The sequence below is a fragment of the Lactuca sativa genome, chromosome 9 (assembly GCF_002870075.4).
Source record: "Lactuca sativa cultivar Salinas chromosome 9, Lsat_Salinas_v11, whole genome shotgun sequence".
In the NCBI taxonomy this organism is placed as follows: domain Eukaryota; kingdom Viridiplantae; phylum Streptophyta; class Magnoliopsida; order Asterales; family Asteraceae; genus Lactuca; species Lactuca sativa.
Genome location: NC_056631.2, coordinates 206078877 through 206102527, shown reverse-complemented (window position 1 = coordinate 206102527; position 23651 = coordinate 206078877). Strand labels below are relative to the sequence as shown.

General features: G+C 40.5%; 2 protein-coding genes and 3 non-coding genes across 6 annotated transcripts; 2 read left to right on the top strand and 3 right to left on the bottom strand.

The window, feature by feature from the left end:
- Positions 1-322: 322 nt before the first annotated feature.
- Positions 323-16496, top strand: LOC111879950 (uncharacterized). Of its 2 annotated transcripts, XM_052767555.1 has the most exons (7): positions 323-875; positions 956-1093; positions 12213-14778; positions 14851-15771; positions 15886-15976; positions 16057-16310; positions 16398-16496. In XM_052767555.1, exons 3-4 carry the CDS (start codon positions 13541-13543, stop codon positions 14969-14971), a joined length of 1359 nt encoding a protein of 452 aa, XP_052623515.1. In that variant the 5' UTR covers positions 323-875; positions 956-1093; positions 12213-13540; the 3' UTR covers positions 14972-15771; positions 15886-15976; positions 16057-16310; positions 16398-16496. The 2 variants fall into 2 exon arrangements, with proteins under 2 accessions (XP_052623515.1, XP_052623516.1); XM_052767556.1 differs by having other exon boundaries at positions 323-1093.
- On the top strand, positions 12215-13471 carry LOC111891788 (uncharacterized). Its single transcript, XM_052767883.1, has one exon. It carries the CDS (start codon positions 12215-12217, stop codon positions 13469-13471), a length of 1257 nt encoding a protein of 418 aa, XP_052623843.1.
- Positions 16497-20899: 4403 nt separating the features above from the next.
- LOC111910943 (small nucleolar RNA snoR114) lies at positions 20900-20989 on the bottom strand. Its single transcript, XR_002856688.1, has one exon. It is a non-coding gene; the product is annotated as a small nucleolar RNA snoR114 (small nucleolar RNA).
- A 9-nt stretch (positions 20990-20998) lies between these two features.
- On the bottom strand, positions 20999-21069 carry TRNAG-GCC (transfer RNA glycine (anticodon GCC)). Its single transcript has one exon. It is a non-coding gene; the product is annotated as a tRNA-Gly (tRNA).
- Positions 21070-23426: 2357 nt separating this feature from the next.
- Positions 23427-23497, bottom strand: TRNAG-GCC (transfer RNA glycine (anticodon GCC)). The gene has a single exon. It is a non-coding gene; the product is annotated as a tRNA-Gly (tRNA).
- Between the last annotated feature and the right edge of the window lie 154 nt (positions 23498-23651).

Genomic DNA, 23651 nt, shown 5'->3' with positions numbered 1-23651 from the left:
CCGGCCAGTGAAGGCCGATGTACCGAAGGCTCGCGGGAGAGCCTTCCAGCTGACAGCGGAGGAGGTCCGCACTGCACCTGATGTCGTGGCTGGAATGTGATCTTTTATTTATTCTATTTGAGATATTTTGTGCTTATATTGTGATATGCGTAGGTACTTTTCTTGTGAGTTCTGTGTCTGCCTTGGTGTTATTTAACTTTGGTGCGAGTCGATCATTCGTATCCTTAGCATTTAGTCGTCATATCAGTATCCGACGAGAGGCGTTGAGTCGACTTCTGACAGTCCCCATAGCCGATGAGCATGCGGTGTTTGCGACCACTACAAGAATACCAAGCTACGGCGACGACACCTATCCCGACGCCGATAGTCGTCGCTACAGGTCTACCTATGCCGACGACAAGTTGTCGTCATAGCTTTTGGAACGTTTGACCAACTATCTTTGACCGCTATATCTGTGCAGACGACAAGTCGTCGCCATAGGTCCGGCGGGAACGACGAAAATGTTGGCAGTAATATGAAAATATATACCGACGACGTGTCGTCGGTATAGGTAGGAAAAAAAGGACTTTTTATTTATTTTTATTCCGAGTGCCAGAAAAAGGAAAACGACGTGGTTTTTGGACATCCTATGCCGACGACAAGTCGTCGGGACAGGTTTTTTAATTTACATTTATATTTTTATTCCAGGATTAAGTAATACGTCGTCGTTTATGTCGACCCTATGCCGACGACATGTCGTCGGCATAGGGGTATACCCTAAAACAGATACGCAACTTTCTTTCATTTGCACACAGCGATTGTTTTCTGCACTTTCTCCTCCCAAGCGACGAAATCGAGTTCCCAACTTCAATTTCCGGCGATTTGTCGAATCCAAGGTCATTTCTACCCTTAATTTGTTTGTTATTGTTGTTTGATATTGATTTTTACCCCTAATTTGGGGTTTTTTTGTGTGTAGCAACCGGTGGTGAAGCTCCACCTATCTATTGACTGCCTCACCTTCCACCACCTAGTGTTGCCGCCGAAAATCACCACCAGCCACCACCTTGCTTCTTTGACTAGCAAAAAAAGCAGAACATCGGTTTAATTCCAAAAGGTTAGTTTTTTTTTTCTAATTTTTTTTGAAATTGAAGTTGAATTGTGTTGAAATTGTTTGTTGTTTGTATATATATATATATATATATATATATATATATATATATATATGATTGTGTTGTATATATACGTGATTGTGTTGTTTGTTGTTTTTTTCTAATTGTATTGTTTGTTTTATATATATATATATATATATATATATATATATATATATATATATATATATATATATATAGTTGTAGTGAGTCCAAATATGTGCTTTCAATATGACAATAATGAAATGATCTTTGATGTTTACCAAGATAACGATATCAATAATTTGTTAACAATAATATTGGTATGAATATAGAGATGTATAATGAAACGACCCAAAAATTTCATTTATTCAATATAACCAAAAACCATAATCTGAGTATCATATCATAAAACCATACGTGATGTATCTCAAACATTGTGAAAACACTGCAAGGAAAACTGTATCATATCTATATCATATCAAAATCAAGAACATAATCAACTCCCAGGATGAAAATTGAAGCTGTGGTGTGTGCGATGCCATCATCCCGAGCTCTTCCCTTTGCTTGCGGAAGTACCTGAAACCAAAACTGAAACTGTAAGCACGAAGCTTAGTGAGCTCCCACAAACTACCGCATAACATACAATGACATATAAAGCACATACTGGGGCCTTGCCCCCTCCATCGGACCGAAGTCCGAAGCTGACTGACTGGGACCGTGTCCCCTCCATCGGACCGAAGTCCGAAGCTGACTGACTGGGACCTTGTCCCCTCCATCGGACCGAAGTCCGAAGCTAACTGACTGGGACCTTGTCCCCTCCATCGGACCGAAGTCCGAAGCTAACTGACTAAACATAGCATAACATGCCAACTAGCATAAACACATACATCTTGTCTGAGCCACTAAGGCGTCAAACATACTAACTACTGCATTGGACCGGAGTCCTGAAACTACTACTAACTGAATGGGCCGGCATTGTGGCCTTAGACCCTGATCCTACTGGAAGGAAACTCACCTCGTGAACTGGCTGCTGTGTGTATGGCTCTGGAAGCTATCTGCTGCTGCTCCGGTATCTCCCCGGCTACAAGTCCATAAACACACTCAATCAATGCTAAACACTGCACTGGGGTAAAATGACTCTTTTACCCTTGGTCAAAGTCAACTCTCCTGGTCAAAGTCAACCCACAGTTGACCTGACTCGCGGAGTTGGGCCGCCAACTCGCCGAGTCCCTACTCTCACTTCTCGACCCTACTCGTTGCTACTCGTCGAGTATGGCATCAACTCGACGAGTTCCCTTTTGAATCAAAACTTAGGCAATCTGCATCCGACTCGCCGAGTCATATGAACAACTCGACGAGTTGTTCTTCGAGCTAGGAAGATTGCCTTGGACTCGCCGAGTTGTATGAACAACTCGCCGAGTCCCTCCATCACTGAGTCTAACCTCAAACTCGTTGAGTCCACTCTAGCACTCACTGGTCCTACTCGGCATCACTCGAAAAGGGAAAATCGGGGACTCTCGACTCAACTCGCCGAGTCGCTTGCATGCAACAACTCAAAACTCGATTCTGCTTGAATCCAGTGCATAAAACTTATAGATCTGGACTCCCTTAACTCGATTAGCACGTAAAGATTCTATCTTTACGTGCCCATATGCATCCACGAAGATAAAATAGCTCAAAATCATAAAGAGAAGGCTAGATCTAGGGTTTTCATGCAAGGTATCAACAAAAGACAATAGATCTGGGCTCTACAACTCCTAAATGAACAGATCTAAGGATATCTCGACCTAATAGGGCATCCATATCATCATAAGGCTTGAGAAAAGCATCAAATTAGATCTAGAAGAGTTCTAATGGGGTTTTAAAGCATAAAAGGGAAGGAAATCCGAAGAATACCTCAAGGAACTCTGATTTGCCCTTGAATCTTTGCTCTACACCTCTTCTCCTTGCTCCTTTCTTCTTCTCCTTCTTCAAGCCTTCACAAATTCACACAAGAACACTTAAATCACTCAAGAATGGATTAGGGTTTTTCTCACAGCTCTCTGAGGGTGAAGGAGGCGAGATTGGGGCTATAAGGTAGCTTAAATAGTGGGCAACCCGGGGATTTAGGGTTTCTTCCAGACAGACAGACTCACCGAGTGCAGAATATGGACTCGTCGAGTCGCCGACTAACACGTGCTCGAAATCCCGTCCCTACTCGGCGAGTCAGGCTATGAACTCGCCGAGTCCTTCTTGCAAACTTCAAAATAAATACCATGGAATCATCATACCGGAGACGGGTCGTTACAATTCTCCCCCACTTATCTCAGACTTCGTCCTCGAAGTCTGCTACGGCTGAATTTGCAAATATCTCTGGGTAGTGCTCTCTCATCTCCTCCTCAGCCTCCCACGTCCACTCAGACCCCTTCCGGTGCTGCCACTGCACCTTCACTAACTGAATTTCCTTGTTCCTCAAGGTCTTGGTCTTCCGGTCCAGAATCGCGATCGGCCTCTCAATATAATTCAGGCTGCTATCAACCTGAATATCCTCTAGGGGAATGACTGCTGACTCATCCACCAAGCACTTCCTCAACTGAGACACATGGAAAGTGTTGTGGATCTGACTAAGCTCCTCAGGAAGATCCAACCGATAAGCAACCCGACCCACCCGGGCCAAAACCCTGAAAGGACCAATAAACCTGGGACCCAACTTGCCTCTCTTCCGGAACCTGATGACACCCTTCCAAGGTGAGACCTTCAGAAGGACCATATCACCCACCCGGAACTCCAAGTCTGAACGCCTCCTGTCGGCGTAGCTCTTCTGCCGACTCTGCGCAGTCTGCAGTCTACTACGGACCTGCTGGATCAACTTGGTCGTCTTGAGCACCACCTCTGTGCTCCCGATGACTCGCTGACCGACCTCGCCCCAACAAATTAGGGTCCTACACTTCCTCCCATAAAGCATCTCAAAGGGAGGTCGATCAATGCTCGCATGATAACTGTTGTTATACGAAAATTCCGCTAACGGAAGATACGTATCCCAACTGCCACCGAAATCTAAAACACATGCCCTAAGCATGTCCTCGAGAGTCTGAATCGTCCTCTCGCTCTGCCCGTCCGTCTGAGGGTGGAAAGCGGTGCTGAAATGGAGACGAGTACCCATCTCGTCGTGGAACCGCTTCCAGAATCTGGATGTAAAACGGACATCTCGGTCTGACACCACCGATACCGGCACTCCATGACGTGCCACAATCTCTCGCATATAGATATCGGATAACTTCTCTACCGATATACTCTCCTGGATCGGGATAAAATGGGCTCTCTTCGTCAACCGATCCACTACTACCCATATCGAATCCACTCCTCGTGCGGTCCTGGGAAGCTTGGTGACAAAATCCATGGTGATGTCCTCCCATTTCCACACTGGAATGTCTAACGGCTGCATCTTGCCGTGAGGCCTCTGGTGCTCCGCCTTGACCTTCCTGCAGGTCAGACATCTCTCAACATACCAGGCGACGTCCCGCTTCATGCAGGGCCACCAATAATCGGGTCGAAGATCTCGATACATCTTCGTCGCCCCTGGGTGGATAGAAAATCGAGACTTATGAGCCTCTTCCATCAACACCTGCCGTACTCCACCCCAGTACGGTACCCACACCCTCCCGTGAAGCGTCAGCAATCCCCGACTGTCATAATCAAACGAGGCTACTCGGCCCACTATCCTCTCACACTTCTGCCTGTCCTCCTTGAGGCCCTCCACCTGAGCCTCCTTGATCCGCTCCAACAATGGAGTGATCACTGTCATCCTCAAACACAGATCCCTGATAGGGGCTGCCGACACTTTGCGGCTTAGGGCGTCGGCCACCACGTTGGCCTTCCCTGGATGGTAAAGGATCTCACAATCATAATCCTTTAGCACATCCAACCATCTCCTCTGCCTCATGTTCAGACTCGGCTGATCCATAAGGTACCTCAAACTCTTGTGATCCGTGTAGATAGTACAACGGACCCCATAAAGATAATGCCTCCAAATCTTGAGGGCAAACACAACCGCCCCCAGCTCTAAATCATGGGTAGGATAGTTAGCCTCGTGAGGCTTCAACTGTCTCGAGGCTTAAGCTATCACATGGCCTCGCTGCATCAATACTGCTCCCATACCTGTGATCGAGGCATCACAGTAGACTACGAAGTCCTCTACTCCCTCTGGCAAGGTAAGGATCGGATCCTCACACAATCTTTGTCTGAGGGTCTCGAACGCTGCCTGCTGCTCAGGCCCCCAACGAAATACCACCGACTTCTTGGTCAGTCAGGTGAGCGGCACAACTATCTTGGAGAAATCCTGAATGAATCTCCGGTAATACCCTGCCAACCCTAGAAAGCTCCGAATCTCAGATGGAGACTTCGGGACCTCCCACTGCATCACGGCCTCTATCTTGGACGGATCTACCAAAATACCCTTCTGGTTGACGAGGTGACCAAGAAACTGCACCTCGCGCAACCAGAACTCACATTTGGAGAACTTTGCGAAAAGTCTCTCCCTCCTCAAAACCTCCAGCACCTCCCGCAAGTGCTCCTCGTGCTGCTCCTGCGTCTTGGAATACACCAAGATATCATCTATGAATACTATCACTGACCGATCCAGCATCGGCCTGCACACGCGATTCATGAGATCCATGAACACGGCTGGGGCATTGGTGAGCCCAAATGGCATCACCACAAACTCATAATGACCATACCTGGTCCTGAAAGCAGTCTTCTGTACATCCTCATCTCTAACCCGCATCTGATGATAACCGGAGCGTAGATCGATCTTGGAGAACCAAGACGCTCCCTGAAGCTGATCAAACAAATCATCTATCCTCGGAAGTGGGTAACGGTTCTTCACCGTTACCTTATTCAACTCCCGGTAATCTATACACATACGATGCGACCCATCCTTTTTCCTCACAAACAGGATCGACGCTCCCCAAGGCGAAATGCTCAGCCGAATGAATCCTTTGTCTAGCAGCTCTTGCAGCTGCGTAGACAACTCCTGCATCTCAGGGGGAGCTAGTCGATACGGTGCCTTGGCTATCGGAGCCGCACCAGGAATCAGGTCGATCCTGAACTAAACCTGCCTCTCAGGAGGTATCCCTGGCAAATCCTCGGGAAACACATCCGGGTAGTCTCGCACTATAGGAACATCATCAACTGTCGTCTTGCCCTTCACCCAAGCACCCAAGACGTAAGCTACATAACCGGCGCAACCCTGCTGAACATAGCGCCTCGCCCTTGCGGCGGAACAAAAGGTCGGTCCATGTTGTGGCCTCTCGCCCTGAATCACTAACTCTCCCCCACTGGGAGTGCGAACCCTCACTAGCTGAAGCTCACAATCAATCACCGCCCTATTGGGGCTTAGCCAGTCCATGCCCACAATAACCTTATTCCCTCGCAGGGGAATAGGAACCAGGTCCACTGAAAACTGCTCATCAAACAACTGAAGAGAACATCCTCTATGCACTCTGTCGACCCTCACGGTCCTATCATCTGCTATCTCAACGGACAATCCAGCTCCCCTGGAGCTCTACTAAATCTCTTGCTAAGTGCAAGCGATACGAATGATCGGGTAGCCCCCGAATCGAATAGTACCATAGCAGAAATGCCGTTCACAAAGAACGACCCTAAATAAAACATACAATCATAAGCAATATTCAATCAATAATAATAAAGAGATGAAGGGAAGATACATACCCGTCACCACATCAGGAGTCGCTCGCGCCTCCTCTGCTGTCATCTGAAACGCCCTACTCTTCGCCACTGGCGCATCAGCTCGGCCCTGCCGGCCATCTGTAATCCTCAAGGTAGCAGGGGCAGGTGCAGCCACCTTCCCTGCTGCGGCTAAACTCGGACACTGGGACTTTTTATGTCCCCTCTAATTGCACTGAAAGCAAATCAGATCTGATGCTGCAACGGCAGTAGCAGGGGCCGTACAATCCCTACTCAAATGCCCAATCCGACCGCACTTGTAGCAGCCGAAACTCCCTGCCTTGCACACCCCATCGTGCATCTTCCCACACCTACCACATCGACCGTGGCTCGGCTGTCCCCTGGACCTGTGATCTGAAACCCTAGGCTTTTTGCCCAAACCGCCTGTACCCAAAACCGCCTCCGGTTTCCTCTTCTTCTCCATCTCGAGATCAATCTCCCTCTCCCGAGCCCTAGCAATCATGTCATCCAGCGTTTTACAGCTGGACCGGCTCACAAACTGGCGGATATCGCTCCGCAACATCTCATGATAATGGGCCTTCTTCATCTCCTCATTGGCTGCATACTGAGGAACGAGAAGAGCCCTCTCCCTGAACTTGGCGGTGATCTCCGCCACTGTCTCTGTAGTCTGGGTGAGGTCCTGAAACTCCCTAGCTAACTGCTGCACCTCAATAACCGGTGCAAACTCCGCCCTGAACCTGGTATAGAAGTCAGCCCAGATCATGGCGTCCAATGCTACATCATCTCCAATGGTATGTCCAACCTCCTCCCACCAATCCCGTGCCCTGTCCTTCAGAAGACAGGACGCCAATCTGACCTTGTCCCCCTCGGGACACATGCTAGTGCGGAAAGCGTTGGCCACATCCGCCAACCACCTAGTACTCGCTATGGGGTCCCGCGCCCCATGATAGTCCGGAGCTCCACATGCCCTGAACTCCCTGAATGTAAGGGTGCGCGACCCCATCATGGCCGCCACCTCGGCACGGAAGGTGCCCAATCTCTCATCCATCAGCTCTAGAATTCCCTCCTTGATCGAACCGAAGATCACAGGAGTCTGCTCTATAATGATGCGCGTAATCTCCGAAGATAGAAACTCTCGGGTCTGCTCATCCATGCGCTCGTCCCCCGAGCCTGAACCTGATCCCTCCCCGGCACCTCCACTACCGGCTGCTGGTCTCGAACGCAAAACCACCATTCTGAAACACATCACAACTACATCAGAAAACTGAAATATCTCAAGGGATCATTGATACTACAACTAGCTTCCCGGTCTTGTCTCAGCCTTTCTTGATTCGAGTACGGATCCTCTGCTTTCAGTAGTACAGGCCCATACTACCTTCCACATCTATCTGTACTTTCTTCAAGAATTGCCTTGACTCCACCAAGTCACTTCTACTACTACTGATCTCTGCTACTCTCATCCTAGGCTTGCCCTAGGGAAACCTCAGACTCAACTCAACTAGTCCTCAGCTGCTGAAGGCCTCCTTATAATGCTAATTAGCCACCACCTGAACACTATCACATGTGACGAGGCTCAGATAATCCTTCAAGTAAAAGACTCGTCCCTATAACGGTTGGACTCAAACAAGAGCTACGCAATAGGGCCAATTCCAGCACTCTGGGATTATTCAACCCTGATCACATGTGGTGTGACGTGTTCACCTAATGGCTAACTCCCATCACTCAGAATCCCACAAAGCACGAAGCAAGCAGCATTCGAACACAAGAACCACTCAAGCAATCCTATCCCCATAACGGGGAAACTGTACTAGCATACAATGCTAAGCTCATACTATCAGGCATAACCTAAACAGGCTATCCTACTGCTGTCTACTCAATACTAGCATGCAATACTCATAAATTTGTAACACATAAAGCAGGCACATAAGGCATCCTCCTAGATCCTTAGTCCTATACTAGCATGCTGTTCTACTGAAACTGAACAAATAACTTGTATGGGTAATTTGGGAGTACTTACTTGAGCTCGGCTGATCGCATGCACCACACCCTTATCTCATTTAAAAATTTCTTTCTTTCTAAGTGCTTTCAAAATTCTTTAGAAAACATTTTCCTTTTAAAAATCTTTCTATCTTCCCCTTAGTTTGAGTTCAGATACACCCGGAAGTGTATCCGAATCCCTCAAACCAAGGCTCTGATACCAACTTGAAACGACCCAAAAATTTCATTTATTCAATATAACAAAAAACCATAATCTGAGTATCATATCATAAAACCATACGTGATGTATCTCAAACATTGTAAAAACACTACGAGGAAAACTGTATCATATCTATATCATATCAAAATCAAGAACAGAATCAACTCGCAGGATGAAAACTGAAGTTGTGGTGTGTGCGATGCCATCATCCCGAGCTCTTCCCTTTGCTTGCGGAAGTACCTGATACCAAAACTGAAACTGTAAGTACGAAGCTTAGTGAGCTCCCCCAAACTACAGCATACCATACAATGACATATAAAGCACATACTGGGGTCTTGCCCCCTCCATCGGACCGAAGTCCGAAGCTGACTGACTGGGACCGTGTCCCCTCCATCGGACCGAAGTCCGAAGCTGACTGACTGGGACCGTGTCCCCTCCATCGGACCGAAGTCCGAAGCTGACTGACTGGGACCTTGTCCCCTCCATCGGACCGAAGTCCGAAGCTAACTGACTGGGACCTTGTCCCCTCCATCGGACCGAAGTCCGAAGCTAACTGACTAAACATAGCATAACATACCAACTAGCATAAACACATACATCCTGTCTGAGCCACGAAGGCGTCAAACATACTAACTACTGCATTGGACCGGAGTCCTGAAACTACTACTAACTGAACGGGCCGGCATTGTGGCCTTAGACCCTGATCCTACTGGAAGGAAACTCACCTCGTGAACTGGCTGCTGTGTGTATGGCTCTGGAAGCTATCTGCTGCTGCTCCGGTATCTCCCCGGCTACAAGTCCATAAACACACTCAATCAATGCTAAACACTGTACTGGGGTAAAATGACTCTTTTACCCTTGGTCAAAGTCAACTCTCCTGGTCAAAGTCAACCCACAGTTGACCTGACTCGCGGAGTTGGGCCGCCAACTCGCCGAGTCCCTACTCTCACTTCTCGACCCTACTCGCTGCTACTCGTCGAGTATGGCATCAACTCGACGAGTTCCCTTTTGAATCAAAACTTAGGCAATCTGCATCCGACTCGCCGAGTCATATGAACAACTCGACGAGTTGTTCTTCGAGCTAGGAAGATTGCCTTGGACTCGCCGAGTTGTATGAACAACTCGCCGAGTCCCTCCATCACTGAGTCTAACCTCAAACTCGTTGAGTCCACTCTAGCACTCACTGGTCCTACTCGGCATCACTCGAAAAGGGAAAATCGGGGACTCTCGACTCGACTCGCCGAGTCGTTCTTCAGACTCACCGAGTCGCTTGCATGCAACAACTCAAAACTCGATTCTGCTTGAATCCAGTGCATAAAACTTATAGATCTGGACTCCCTTAACTCGATTAGCACGTAAAGATTCTATCTTTACGTGCCCATATGCATCCATGAAGATAAAATAGCTTAAAATCATAAAGAGAAGGCTAGATCTAGGGTTTTCATGCAAGGTATCAACAAAAGACAATAGATCCGGGCTCTACAACTCCTAAATGAACAGATCTAAGGATATCTCGACCTAATAGGGCATCCATATCATCATAAGGCTTGAGAAAAGCATCAAACTAGATCTAGAAGAGTTCTAATGGGTTTAAAGCATAAAAGGGAAGGAAATCCGAAGAATACCTCAAGGAACTCTGATTTGCCCTTGAATCTTTGCTCTACACCTCTTCTCCTTGCTCCTTTCTTCTTCTCCTTCTTCAAGCCTTCACAAATTCACACAAGAACACTTAAATCACTCAAGAACGGATTAGGGTTTTTCTCACAGCTCTCTGAGGGTGAAGGAGGCGAGATTGGGGCTATAAGGTGGCTTAAATAGTGGGCAACCCGGGGATTTAGGGTTTCTTTCAGACAGACAGACTCGCCGAGTCCAGAATATGGACTTGCCGAGTCGCCGACTAACACGTGCTCGAAATCCCGTCCCTACTCGGCGAGTCAGGCTATGAACTCGCCGAGTCCCTCTTGCAAACTTCAAAATAAATACCATGAAATCATCATACCGGACACGGGTCGTTACATATAGAATGAACTAAGATTATTCAAGATATTTTATAATATCATGGTCTATTTTTTAATCCATTCAACCTCTTTAGTTTGAAAGAGTTTGAAAATGTCATTTGTTATTCAAACAAAATATAATTTACAAAATAAAGAAATAAGATTGTTAGACAGATTTAGAATGATCAGTCTTCCATATGGAGTGACATAAAAACACGTAGAAGGGAGAGGCTATTAAGTGGATTTTTCCTGAAAATTCTAGTATACAGAAAAAGATATTTAACAAAAAAATCTGTTTCTAATTAACTTCACTATTTTAATATACATATAAAGAGAAATCTGAAATTTATGTATATCGCCCTTAATTAAAATTGCTTTCTTATCATTTTAGTCCTTCAACCTTACTTATTTTTACAATTCACTTTTATTCTTTAATAATCATAAAAAATTAACCACAAAACAAACTCGAAATCCAATTTAATGGTATAGTTTATACAAATATAGTCTTTATGATTTTCATCCATAAATTCTTGTGTAAATACCAACTAATAACACAATTTAACAATATCATCAAATATTAATTTGTAAAAAACATAATATAGTATATACATCAAACGTACTCGAATAATGAATATTATTCCAATATAAATCATATTAATTTATTCTATAGTGAATATATAAAGAATATTCACAAAAAGATATTCATGATTGAATCCAATATGGTAAAAGATATTCAATAGCCTCAACCGACCCAAAATTCATAAACAAATTCAGAACTTTAAAATTTATCTTTAACAACATGTTATATCTTAACCCTCATGGTAACCCAATTTAAGTTTAGTACTCCTAGTTAAATATTTATAAATAATGAAAAACATGAATCTATAAAATGTAGGGTTTTTGTGGAATACACCTAGTTTAACCGTTGGTAACTGGTTTTAGGCTGAAATAACAAAAAATAAGTAAAAATTTGATTTTTTTTTCCAAAACAGAAAAGTCAACATATAAAGTTTTTTTATATAATAAACATATTTTATATTATAAATTTTGTTTTGATCACACATCAACAAACATTACTAATAGCAACATAAAAAGAAAATATAAAAATATTTAAACTAATAAAAGTATGTTTATTGAGAGTAAACAAAATATATAAGTATTTAAACTAATAAAAGTACATTTATTGTAACTATGTATACAATCTAATTTTTTATAATTAAACAGTAATGACGATCGATAAGAGTTGGATTCGGGAACACCGAACGTCCCCAAAATTCTTGGAAGGTCTTAAAAACTTTATGGAGATTGCTATGAAACATGTTGACTCTGAAGACAAAGTGCATTGTCCGTGCGTAAGGTGTGTGAATATGTATCGACAGTTGTCGAGTACGGTTTATGCCCATATACATGACCGTGGGTTTCTAAAATCGTATACTATATGGATTTATCACAGTGAGAAGCATTCTGTTTCGGATTTGGGCTACAATTCGACTCCAATAAACATTCCAACAAATAATGAAATGTTTGATGTAATTGATGATGTTATGGCGGAACAAAATACAAATGAAGAAAATACAGATGATGAAGGACAAGGCATGGACCCAGAATTTAATGCTTTATTTGAGCAACTCAATACCAAGTTACACCCTGATTGTGAGATGTCTTCTTTAAACTTTTTGGCAAAGTTGTTGCATATTAAAGTGATCAATAAATGGACAAATAGTTCATTTGACCAACTTTTAGAGTTGCTAGGAGTTGCTTTCCCGAAGAGCAAGATTCAAACTTCACACTATGAAGCTAAGAAAAATTTGAGAAAGATAGGGTTAGGATATGAGTCCATCCATGCTTGCAAATATGACTGTGCTTTGTTTTGGAAGGAGAATGCTTCCATGCAGAATTGCCCGATTTGTAACGAGAGTAGATGGGTGGACACAACCACAAAGGGGAAGCGAGTACCACAAAAAGTGTTGCGGTACTTTCCTTTGACTCCAAGACTTCGACGGATGTATAGTTCCAGATTCACAGCTAAAGATATGATTTGGCATAATACTGGAAGATCAACGAATGGTATAATGTATCATCCGGTAGATGGGAAGTCATGGCAAGAATTTGATAAGAGATATCCAGAGTTTGCCAAAGAACCTAGAAATGTTCGTCTAGGTTTAGCTGCTGATGGCTTTAATCCATTCGGCAACTTTAATAACAATTATAGTATTTGGCCGGCTATATTGACTACCTACAATACACCACCATGGATATGTATGAAAGAGTCTTCTTTCATGCTAACTTTGCTAATTCCTGGTTCTAGATCACCCGCAAAGGACATTGATGTTTACTTGAGGCCTTTGGTGGATGAGTTGAAAATGTTGTGGTTTGAAGGAGTCCAAATGAGAGATGCATCAACCAACACTGTATTTAATATGCGTGCGATGTTGTTATGGACTATCAATGATTTCCCAGCACGTAGTAGTCTGTCTGGATAGAGTGGTCAAGGTTATTTAGCATGCCCTACTTGTAACGAAGACACATCTTCCATTTATGTGACCAACAAGATGTCTTACGTTGGTCACAGACGATTCTTGAATATAAACCATAGTTGGAGGGAGAGTCTATTGTTTGATGGTCAACCTGAGACAAGACCGCGTCCTAGAAGATTCAGTAATGCAACTATATTAAAGCAAGTAAATTGTCTCTCTGATCGAATTCTAGGGAAACATCCTGATTATGGGGGCAAAAAAAGAAAGCGCGACGATGAAAGGAAAAAGAGAGAGTTAAATTGGACAAAACGAAGTATCTTCTTTGAGCTTGAGTATTGGTCTTCCCTCGATCTAAAACACAATTTCGATGTTATGCATATTTCAAAGAATATGAATGAGAGTGTGTTGAATACTGCACTGATGAATGATAAAAGCAAAGATAAAAAAGAAGCAAGAATTGACTTGAAAAATATGGGCATTAGACCAGATCAATGGCCAAAAGAGAAAGTCAAGAAGATGAAGAAAAACAACAAGGAAGAAAACAAGAAGAAGGAAATACTCCCACATGCTTCTTACTCTTTCAAACCAATTGATCGACAACGTTTCTGTCAATTCATTAAAGGAGTGAGACTACCTGATGGTTTTGGATCGAACTTTAAGAAGAAGGTTAATGATACCGAATCAAATTTGGTTGGGCTGAAGTCTCACGATCATCACATCCTCATGCAACGATTGCTACCTATAGGGGTTCGAGCATGTCTCCCACCAAATGTTTCAAGAACAATCATTGACCTATGTACATTCTTTAAAAAAATTTGTGCACGGTCATTGGATGTTAACGACATGAGAAATGCCAGAACAGAAGTAGTGAAGATCTTATGCAATCTTGAGTTGATATATCATCCAGCATTTTTCGACATAATGATTCATCTTATTCTTCATTTACCTGATGAAGCCATTCTTGGAGGGCCTGTACACATGAGATGGATGTATCCTTTTGAAAGATATATGAAAAAACTTAAAAATTATGTCAGAAACAAAGCCAAACCAGAAGGTTCAATAGCAGAGGGTTACGTTGCAGACGAAGCTTTGACATTTTGCTCTATGTATCTTGAGGGTATGCAAACTAAATTCAACCGTGCTGATAGAAATGATGATCCCGGCCTTCCAAAAAGGCAATTTTCTGTCTTCTCATCACAATGTCGAACAGTGTCGGCTAAGAAAATCGCTGAACTTTGTAACGAGGCCAAAAAATCATTGCATTGGTTTGTACTAAACAATTGCGATGAGGATGAGATGAGAAGCTACAAATCGTAAGTTTCTAATCTATTAACTACCTTTTCGATAGTGTTTTAACTATTCTAATTATTTTGTCCCATATTCAGTGAATTCAAATTAGAATTGCCTGAAAGTGATTTCAAAAAGGAATTTCTTTCATGGTTCAAAGAAAAGGTAAGTATGTTATATATTTATAATGTAAAACTAAGTTATTACTTAAACATATAATCTTATATTTCCTTACAGATTTATTGTCTCCAAAAAGATGTGCCTACGAACTATACTGACGAATTAAAGGCGTTGGCATATGGTCCGTTGCGTGCATATTCGTACACTGCATGCATAGTAAATGGTGTCCGATTTGTTGTGAATAGTCGTGATCTCCGACGCACTACTCAAAATAGTGGTGTTGTTACATTCGGAGAAGACGGTACACCATTCTATGGTCAATTAGAGGAGATCATAGAGTTGCATTATTTATATGATAAATCGGTTGTATTCTTTCGTGGTAAATGGTTCAATGCCTCATTACGTAATGGACGCTTAAAGACTATAAATAATATGATTCTTATCGATACCAGTCATGAATGGTATGTCGGTAAAACGTGGTTTGATGATCAACAATACATCTTAGCCACACAAGCTAAACAAGTATTTTATCTCCAAGATCCCACTCAAAACAATAACTGGAGAGTTATGGAAGAGGTTCATCATCGAAAACTTTGGAATCATCCAAGTATCGGTGTTGTGACTGTGATAGATGTTGTGAACAACACTCAATCAACTGATTTTACCTTGGTTGTCGACTTAGGCACCTTACCTATGCAGACGACTTTAGGTGAAGTTGGTGAATCAAGTGTGGTTGCTAGGAGGAATGTTGATCCTAATATAAACGATGACGATTTCATTAACGATGAAAATGACGATGATGATACGTACTCTTCAGATGAAGAAATAAATAATGAAAACTATGACAGTGATGATGATGTTGTACATGTATATTGTTCTAGTGATGAATCTGATTGATGGTATGTTATTGTTATTATATCTCCTGATTGCTTATAATATTTGTTAAATTTTAAAATGCTGCTTATTTCTAGTTTTATTATATATTCTGAATGTTTATAATATTTGTTAAACAGATGGCAGAAGTCGCGAGGGGACACGGGGGAGACGGTGGGGATAGACCTCCACACGGGAATGCACGCAGTGTACCATCGGATTGCCAATCTTGTAAGTTATATGAAATTTTTAATTATTAGATATATTAATGTTTTAAATTTCTAAATTTCCAATTGTATATGTAAATATAGCGCAAGCGAAGAATGTGAATGTGCGTGGCAAAGGGAGAAACTTAAATTTGTACAATGAGTATGAAAAAAACAAGTGTAAGCCTTTGGAATTGCTAATTGATATCTCCGGGCGGACGTATCGAGTTATAGGGGACAACGGGCAACTGTTTGTCAGACTGATCTCAAATCTGGTGGGATCAAAGGTACCGTTGCATTATCATACTTGGCGTCGTGTTCCTGCCAAGTACAAAGTTGATTTATATCCCGAGCTAGAGGTAAATATATAATACATTTTATATGTATTGAAGTTTACACTTATTAAATATTTTTTTTACTAATCAAATATGTTTTTCCTTTTGCAGACTTATTTTGATATTGATAGGTATCGGGGCACAAACTTGTGGGAACCCCTTCAAGCGGGTATCCAAGTAGATATGCAAAGAGCTTATCGAGAGCGCAAGTATCAGAGGAAAAACATTTTGATAGAGTTGGTGGATATCGTAATGTGGAAAGGGCAAGAAGACGTCCACCGGATGATTGGACCGCCAAAGCTTGGAACGATACGATTGATTTGTTGTTTTTGACCGAGGAATACAGACGCATGTCGGAAAAAAATAAAGTTACTAGGTCGAAACTTCCACACACAAGTGCTCACGGATGTAGACCGTATGCTCAACGACGTTATTTAGAGGTAATAAAATACATTAGTATTATTTAAAATTATTATTAACATTTGTACAAATACATTTATTGTTTTTTCACTTATTATAGGAACAAATGGGAATCAAGCCGCAACATATTGAGGGTTGGAGACAAATGCGCTACAAAGAAGGTTCGGGTTGGTGTACAAGTCGAGCAAAAGAAGACTGGGTAAGTGATAAACGAAATGAATATGTTGTTTAAATATATTATTATTAATTATAGTTTCCTGTTTAAGGAATATTATTATTTTTTGAATGTTTAAGTTTAGTTGTTTGTTTTAATTAACGTACGTCAATTATTTTCTTTATTTTAGGAGAAAATTCAAAATGAATATGAGAAAATGCAAAACGAGGTTGGAGAAGGAGGAGAAGTAAACGAGGAAGAATGTTTAGAACGTGCCCTTGGGACGAGACGTGGACATGCTCGCGGGGTGGGTAGGAGACCAACCGCCAACTTCGGTTTAATTCCAAATGAATGGCCTTCCACTTCCAAATCGTCTCAATCTCAACCCCAATCTCAATCCCAATTCGATGCACAACAAATGCAAGAATATTTGCAACAATATAATGCATCATTGGCGGCTTGTATTCCGAACTTCCAACCACCACCATTTCCTAACTTTCTATTTAACTATAACACACAAGCAAGTAGCTCTCAACAATTTGCCGAAAGGATGGAAGAAGGAGAAGGAGAAGAAGAAGGAGAAGAAGAAGAAGAAGGAGAAGACGATTATGATAATGATGATTGATGTTTTTTTAGTATTATGAACAATGTTAGTTAACTACTTATTGTAATATTAAACTTGAATTTGATGTTTTGAATTTGAACAATGGTATCTAGTTAATGTATTTCAATTGATATATGTTGCAATGTTTTTTGGATTTGTTAAAAATGCAGGAATGGTAATGTACAAAACCTATAAAGCTAAAAAAAAACAAACAGTAGCTATCCCGACGACTAGTCGTCGCTATAGGTCCATAACCGTTAACTGATAAAACCCTTTAACGACGACAAGGCGTCGTAATAGCCTCAACTTTTCCCAACGACTTGTCGTCGCCATAGCTATCCCGACGATAAGTCGTTGCCATAGGATTTTAATAAAACATTATCTTTTTTCGTCGAAAATGTCGTTGACAAAATCTGTGCCGACGACATGTTGTTGCAATAGAGTTGGCTATACCGACGACATCTATGCCGACGACTTAACAGACCTATGCCGACGACTTTTTCCCGATGACTTGTCGTAGGCATACCCTATCCCGACGACTTGTCGTCGGCATAGGGTCTAAAATCGTCGTCTGCACAGGGTCCGATTGTTGTAGTGGACTGATGTGATTCGGGGATGTTTGCTTGAGATTTTTGGAGTTAAGTTTCCGATAGACCTGGTACTGATTGCGATGGGGGATGTCTATGTCAGCGTGGGCATAGACTAGTTGAGTCGATTCGGAGCTATGATCGACTGTGAGTGTCAGTTGGTGACCATACAAGACCCTAGTATTGATGGTGAACTCATGACAATTTTAAGGGCCTGGAAGGCATGAGTGTTGGTTTCGTCCCACTCCAACTTGGGGTTTTTTTTAAGGAGATATGTGAGGGGAGCTGCGATATGAGCATAGTTTTTCATTAAGCATTGATAGTAACCAGTGAGACCCAAGAATCCACGTAAGCCTATTATTGTCGATGGTAGTGGCTATTCTTGAATAGCTTGTAATTTTTTTTGGGTCGGTTGCAACGCCATTTTGAGAGATAATGTGACACAGGTAAGATATGTGAGGCACCATGAATGTACATTTTGATAGCTTCATGCTGATGTGTGGTGAGAACGTCAAAGACATACCAAGGTGATCATAGTGGGATTCACGAGAGTCACTGTAGATGAGTATGTCGTCAAAGAAAACGAGTACGAAGCAACATAATACGGATCGAAAAATGTTGTTCATGGCCACTTGAAATGTTGATGGCGCGTTGGAGAGCCCAAAGGGAATTACGAGAAATTTGTAATGTCCATCGATATTGCAGAATGCGGTTTTGAGTGTATCGTTGTTGACTTGTTTTGAACCCTTATTTGGTGGTATCCGGCCTAAAGGTCGATTTTAGAAAAAACGCATGCACCGTGAAGCTCGTCTAATAGTTCGTCAACTGTGGGTATAGGGTAACGATCTTTAACTGTGATGGCATTAAGAGCTCTATAGTCGACACAAAAACGCCGTGTCATGTCTTTCCTTTTGAAAAGAAGGACCAGTGAAGAGAACGGGCGTTGGCTTGGTTTGATGAGACCGTCTTTGAGAATTTATGTGATGAGTTCTGTCATGATTGTTTTCTGGTAATGTGGGTAGCGATAGGGTCGAACATTGACTGTTTGGTTGAAGGTTGATATGTTCATGTAGCCGTGGGGGTGGGAGTGTTGTGGGTTTTTTCGAAAATTGTTGAAGTTGGGCGTTAGTGGGTGTGGTGTGTGTTGTCATAGTTTTTTTGGGTTAGTGATCAAAGAGTAGGTTATGCATAGAGGCAATTACATCGGTTTGAAATAAATGGTGAATGGTGATGGATGATGCTGCAAATGTGTTGGGTTCTCCTCGTAAGGTGACCTTTTGATCATTGTCTTGAATGGTTATTTGTGGGATAGAGAAATCGGCTTCCATGGGACCCCGCGATGCAAGCCATGCCACACCCAATACAGTTTCGGCTCCTTCAAACAAGGAAAAAAGAGCTCATTAAGGCCTATATGTCTTCACTGAAGTTCAGATATGATTGATGGACCCCTCCACCACTAAGGCATGAAACATCACAGCTCTAGAGATGCACCAAGTGGGAATCGAACCCGCGTCTCTACTGGGGCAAGATACTATTTACCACTAAACCACTGGTGCTTTTGCTTTAAATCTATCAGCTGATGTACAAGTAGTTAAAGGTTGAAAAGGATTTACCATTATTCTTCTCTTCAAAATGCAAGTATAAGCAACACAAATCCACAACCATGTGAATTTAACTCGCCTACATTAACATGGTGAACATACAAACATTCAACAAGTTATACATTACACTATTTTCACACTTCTAAGTGTATTGTTATTTCCCACAATTTACCCTTATGTAAAGTCTGCTTTTTTTTCTTTTTAAAATGCAAGCAAAAGCAATAGTCACTTTCATTTTTCTTTCCTTTTAATGTAAAACATGAGCATATTTTCATGGCTCATTAGTTTCAATATAGATTGGAAATATAAATAATTGGATGCATATTTCTTTCGTAGAATAATACTACCACTTGACTTATCTCAAAAACACATCTAGCAAAATTGTTTAATATCTGTATAAAACTGATATACTTTTGTATGGAAGCTTATTTATCAAAAAGAAAAAAGAAATTAAATCCATTCTTTACATATATAATCACGATATGTGTGTAATGTAAGCAATGCAATGTTCGTTACTCTTGATCAAAGATTAGATATAATATTTCAAAATGCATAATGCTTCCAGTATATAAAGGCATAATCCATGGGACTTTTTGAAGTTGTTATAGTTTCTTCCACGTAAACTTCTTTAACCTTTTTAGTTTGTTTTTTTTTTTTTCAATGTATGTTTATCTTTGTGTTGTGTTTTAGTATTTGATAGAGGCTTTGAGGATATATTAAAATGAAGATCGAAACATGGTGTTGTTCGATTTTAAGGAGTAGACCTAAAACTCCTCCAAGATTTTTCCCACAAAACATGTACGTCTTGCTATTTTAAAAGTTAATGGCAATGATTTTAATTTTTACCCATGATAGCCATATACTTATAATTTCTATTGAATATAACAAATTTTTACATGGAAATTCAAAATCAAAAAACATGGAGCCGATTTATACTCTAACTTATTCCGGTCACATATTTCCTAATAATTTGCAAATACAACAAAAATGGTCTGAAAGCACTAACAGTATAAGTAGTTAATTAGTGGGTGAGTGAATAAGTTGTTAAAAAAGTTATAAATACAAATAAACTTGTTACTATAGTGTATATTATAGACTTTTGAAGGCAAAACATACAACTTCTCATTCCTGAGATAACCAGAACAATGTGTAATACTACAAGTAATATTGGATATTTAGATTCATCAATCAACAGAAGTAAGAGAAAGGAATAGAAAAAGAAAAAGAAAAAGAAATAAAAAAAACAAGAGCTCAGAAAGGCCTATTAAACTCTTCACTTAAAGATCAGACAAAATTGATGGACCCCACCAACAGAAAGGCATGAAACATCACAGCTCTTTATAAAATGCACCAGCCGGGAATCGAACCCGGGTCTGTACCGTGGCAGGGTACTATTCTACCACTAGACCACTGGTGCTTTTTGTGTTAAGTTTATCATCTTCTATAATATCAAGAGAAACTTTGAAGATTGAAAATAATTTAACATCTACTTTTTCTTTCCTGAATGCAAGCAAAAGAAACAGAAATCAACAATCATGTTTCATTTCTTTTTAACTCAACCAAGCTACATTAACCATGAACACATCAACAAAGGATAGATTATGGGATTTGCACTTCTAAGTTCTAAGTACATTTTGATTTCGATATAAATTTGAAATATTATTAATTAATTAATCATCACATTTTTCTTTCATAAAATAATACTACCACTTAACTTATTTCACAAACATCTCTAGCAAAACTATTTGGTACTTGTTTAAAATTTTATATTTTTCTATCGAAGCTTCTTTATTAAAATGAAAAAAAAAAAAAAAAAAAAAAAAATCTATTCAATATATATAACCACAATATGTGCATAAGCTTAAGCAATGAAATGTTCGTTGCTCTTGATCAAATAACACATATATTTGAATTTCAAAATGCATATGCTTATTAGATTAATTATTGGGTGTGTGAATTAGTTGTTAAAAGAAATTGTAATATATAAATACATATAATCTTGTTACTCTAGTGTATATTATAAACTTGTGCCAGGATGCCCATCTTTATTTGCAAATGTATTCAAACATGTTTTTATGAATTCGTGGGTTGTGCTAGTTTCTTATGTTTATCCCTTTGATAGATATGAACAAATGGGAGGCATGTATTGTAGATGTCTCCACTGGAAAACATAAAAAGTAATGGATATTCAAATTTAGCAACTATCTTTAATCTAAGTTTTCAGCTTGTTGAAATGAAATTGATGTTATTAGTTTGTTTTTCTTAGCTACTATGCCTTCATTTTTGTGTTTGTTATCGTCAACTGTAAAAGCTAACACCCAAAACTACCATATTAGCAGAAAATAACCATCAATTCCTTTTTAAATTGCAAGCGAGAATGCAACTTAACACCGAGGGCCTACTTATTTTTCATGAGATGTTGTATAGGGAAAGTGCTATTGAATAAAGACACTTTATTTTCAAGACTAAATAGAGATAGACTAATACCCATTTCTCCCTTCTGGATGCCAAATAAAAACCGATTGTTTAGTTGTCCTCAATTTAAATCAAACAAACAAAAAAAATTAAAGAATCCAACATGCCCATGCACAATTTAATTGATCATAACAGGATGTCAAACAGCATGTTTAAACTAATAATGAGAGATGAAACAATACATTGTCACCTACACTAACCATAAAAATAAAATGAAATAATAAAACTATACATATACTTTGAACAAAGAAAACAACAAGGTAAAATAGTCCGATACTACAAAATAAATTTAATCACACCGGTTCACCATCTTTAAAACTTTAAGTGATAAGTACTAATTATGATATTCGATATGAGATGTAATTAAATCAGGTACATAGTGAAATTATCAGTAATCGTTAAGTGGCTAAAAGCCAGTACACACAAGAAGTCCAATTCATATTGAAATTACCAGTAATCACCACAAGAACATACATCATCCTTAAATTTATGATACCGTTTAGGATACCTATTACCTAAAAATAATCTATATATACTTAGTAGCACTATGACAACCCACATATACCCACAAATTCTTAAAGATTCTTAAATCCTCCAAGGTGGCGTTTCAATAATGTTATACTCGATCGCTAATCTCTCACTATGACTCATAAGAAAACGCTCCTTTTCATCCTCCTCAACATCTTGTAAGTTGTAACACATAAGTATAATTCGAAACATACACAATAATCACCATTAATTAAATCCTCCAACACTTCATATATTGCATCACATTGAGGATGTGAATACCTACGATATAAAAACCTTCCATTTGTTATATATTTCAACCTAAATCCACCGGACATCTTCTTCAATCCTTTTCATTAGCATTAATTCAACCGTATTCACCCTTTCCTATTTAATTACCCACAATTGCATATATATTTGACAACAAAACATAATACCCAAAGTTACCCGAATCAATTTCCAATAATTTATGAGAAACTACCTTACCCAAATTGGTATTTCTATAAATCCTACACACACCAAGAAGTGCACCCAGCACCCCAAATAGAAGCATCCATTTTGTAAAACCATACGTTTTTTTCTTCTAATTCTCTGGTAATCTTTTCCCATCACATTAAAATTAACAAATCTTTTTGGTATTAAAGGATTATATGTTCGATTCCCAGCCAAAAAAAATGGAAGAATAAAAATATAAGAGCTCAGATAGGCCTATTAAACTCTTCACTTAGAGATCAGAGAAAGCTGATGGACCCCTCCACCAGAAAGGCATGAAACATCATCGCTCAATAAAGATGCACCAGCCGGGAATCGAACCCGGGTCTGTACCGTGGCAGGGTACTATTCTACCACTAGACCACTGGTGCCTTCGTTGCTTTGTCTATCAATCGTCAGCTGTGATTAATTTTTAGAAACAGGTTAGTTTTTCCCATTTGATCTTTGATATGAAAGCAAAAACAACACAAATCCACAGCAATGTTTTCTTTCTTTTAAAAACAAGCAAACCACATTAACGGCGTG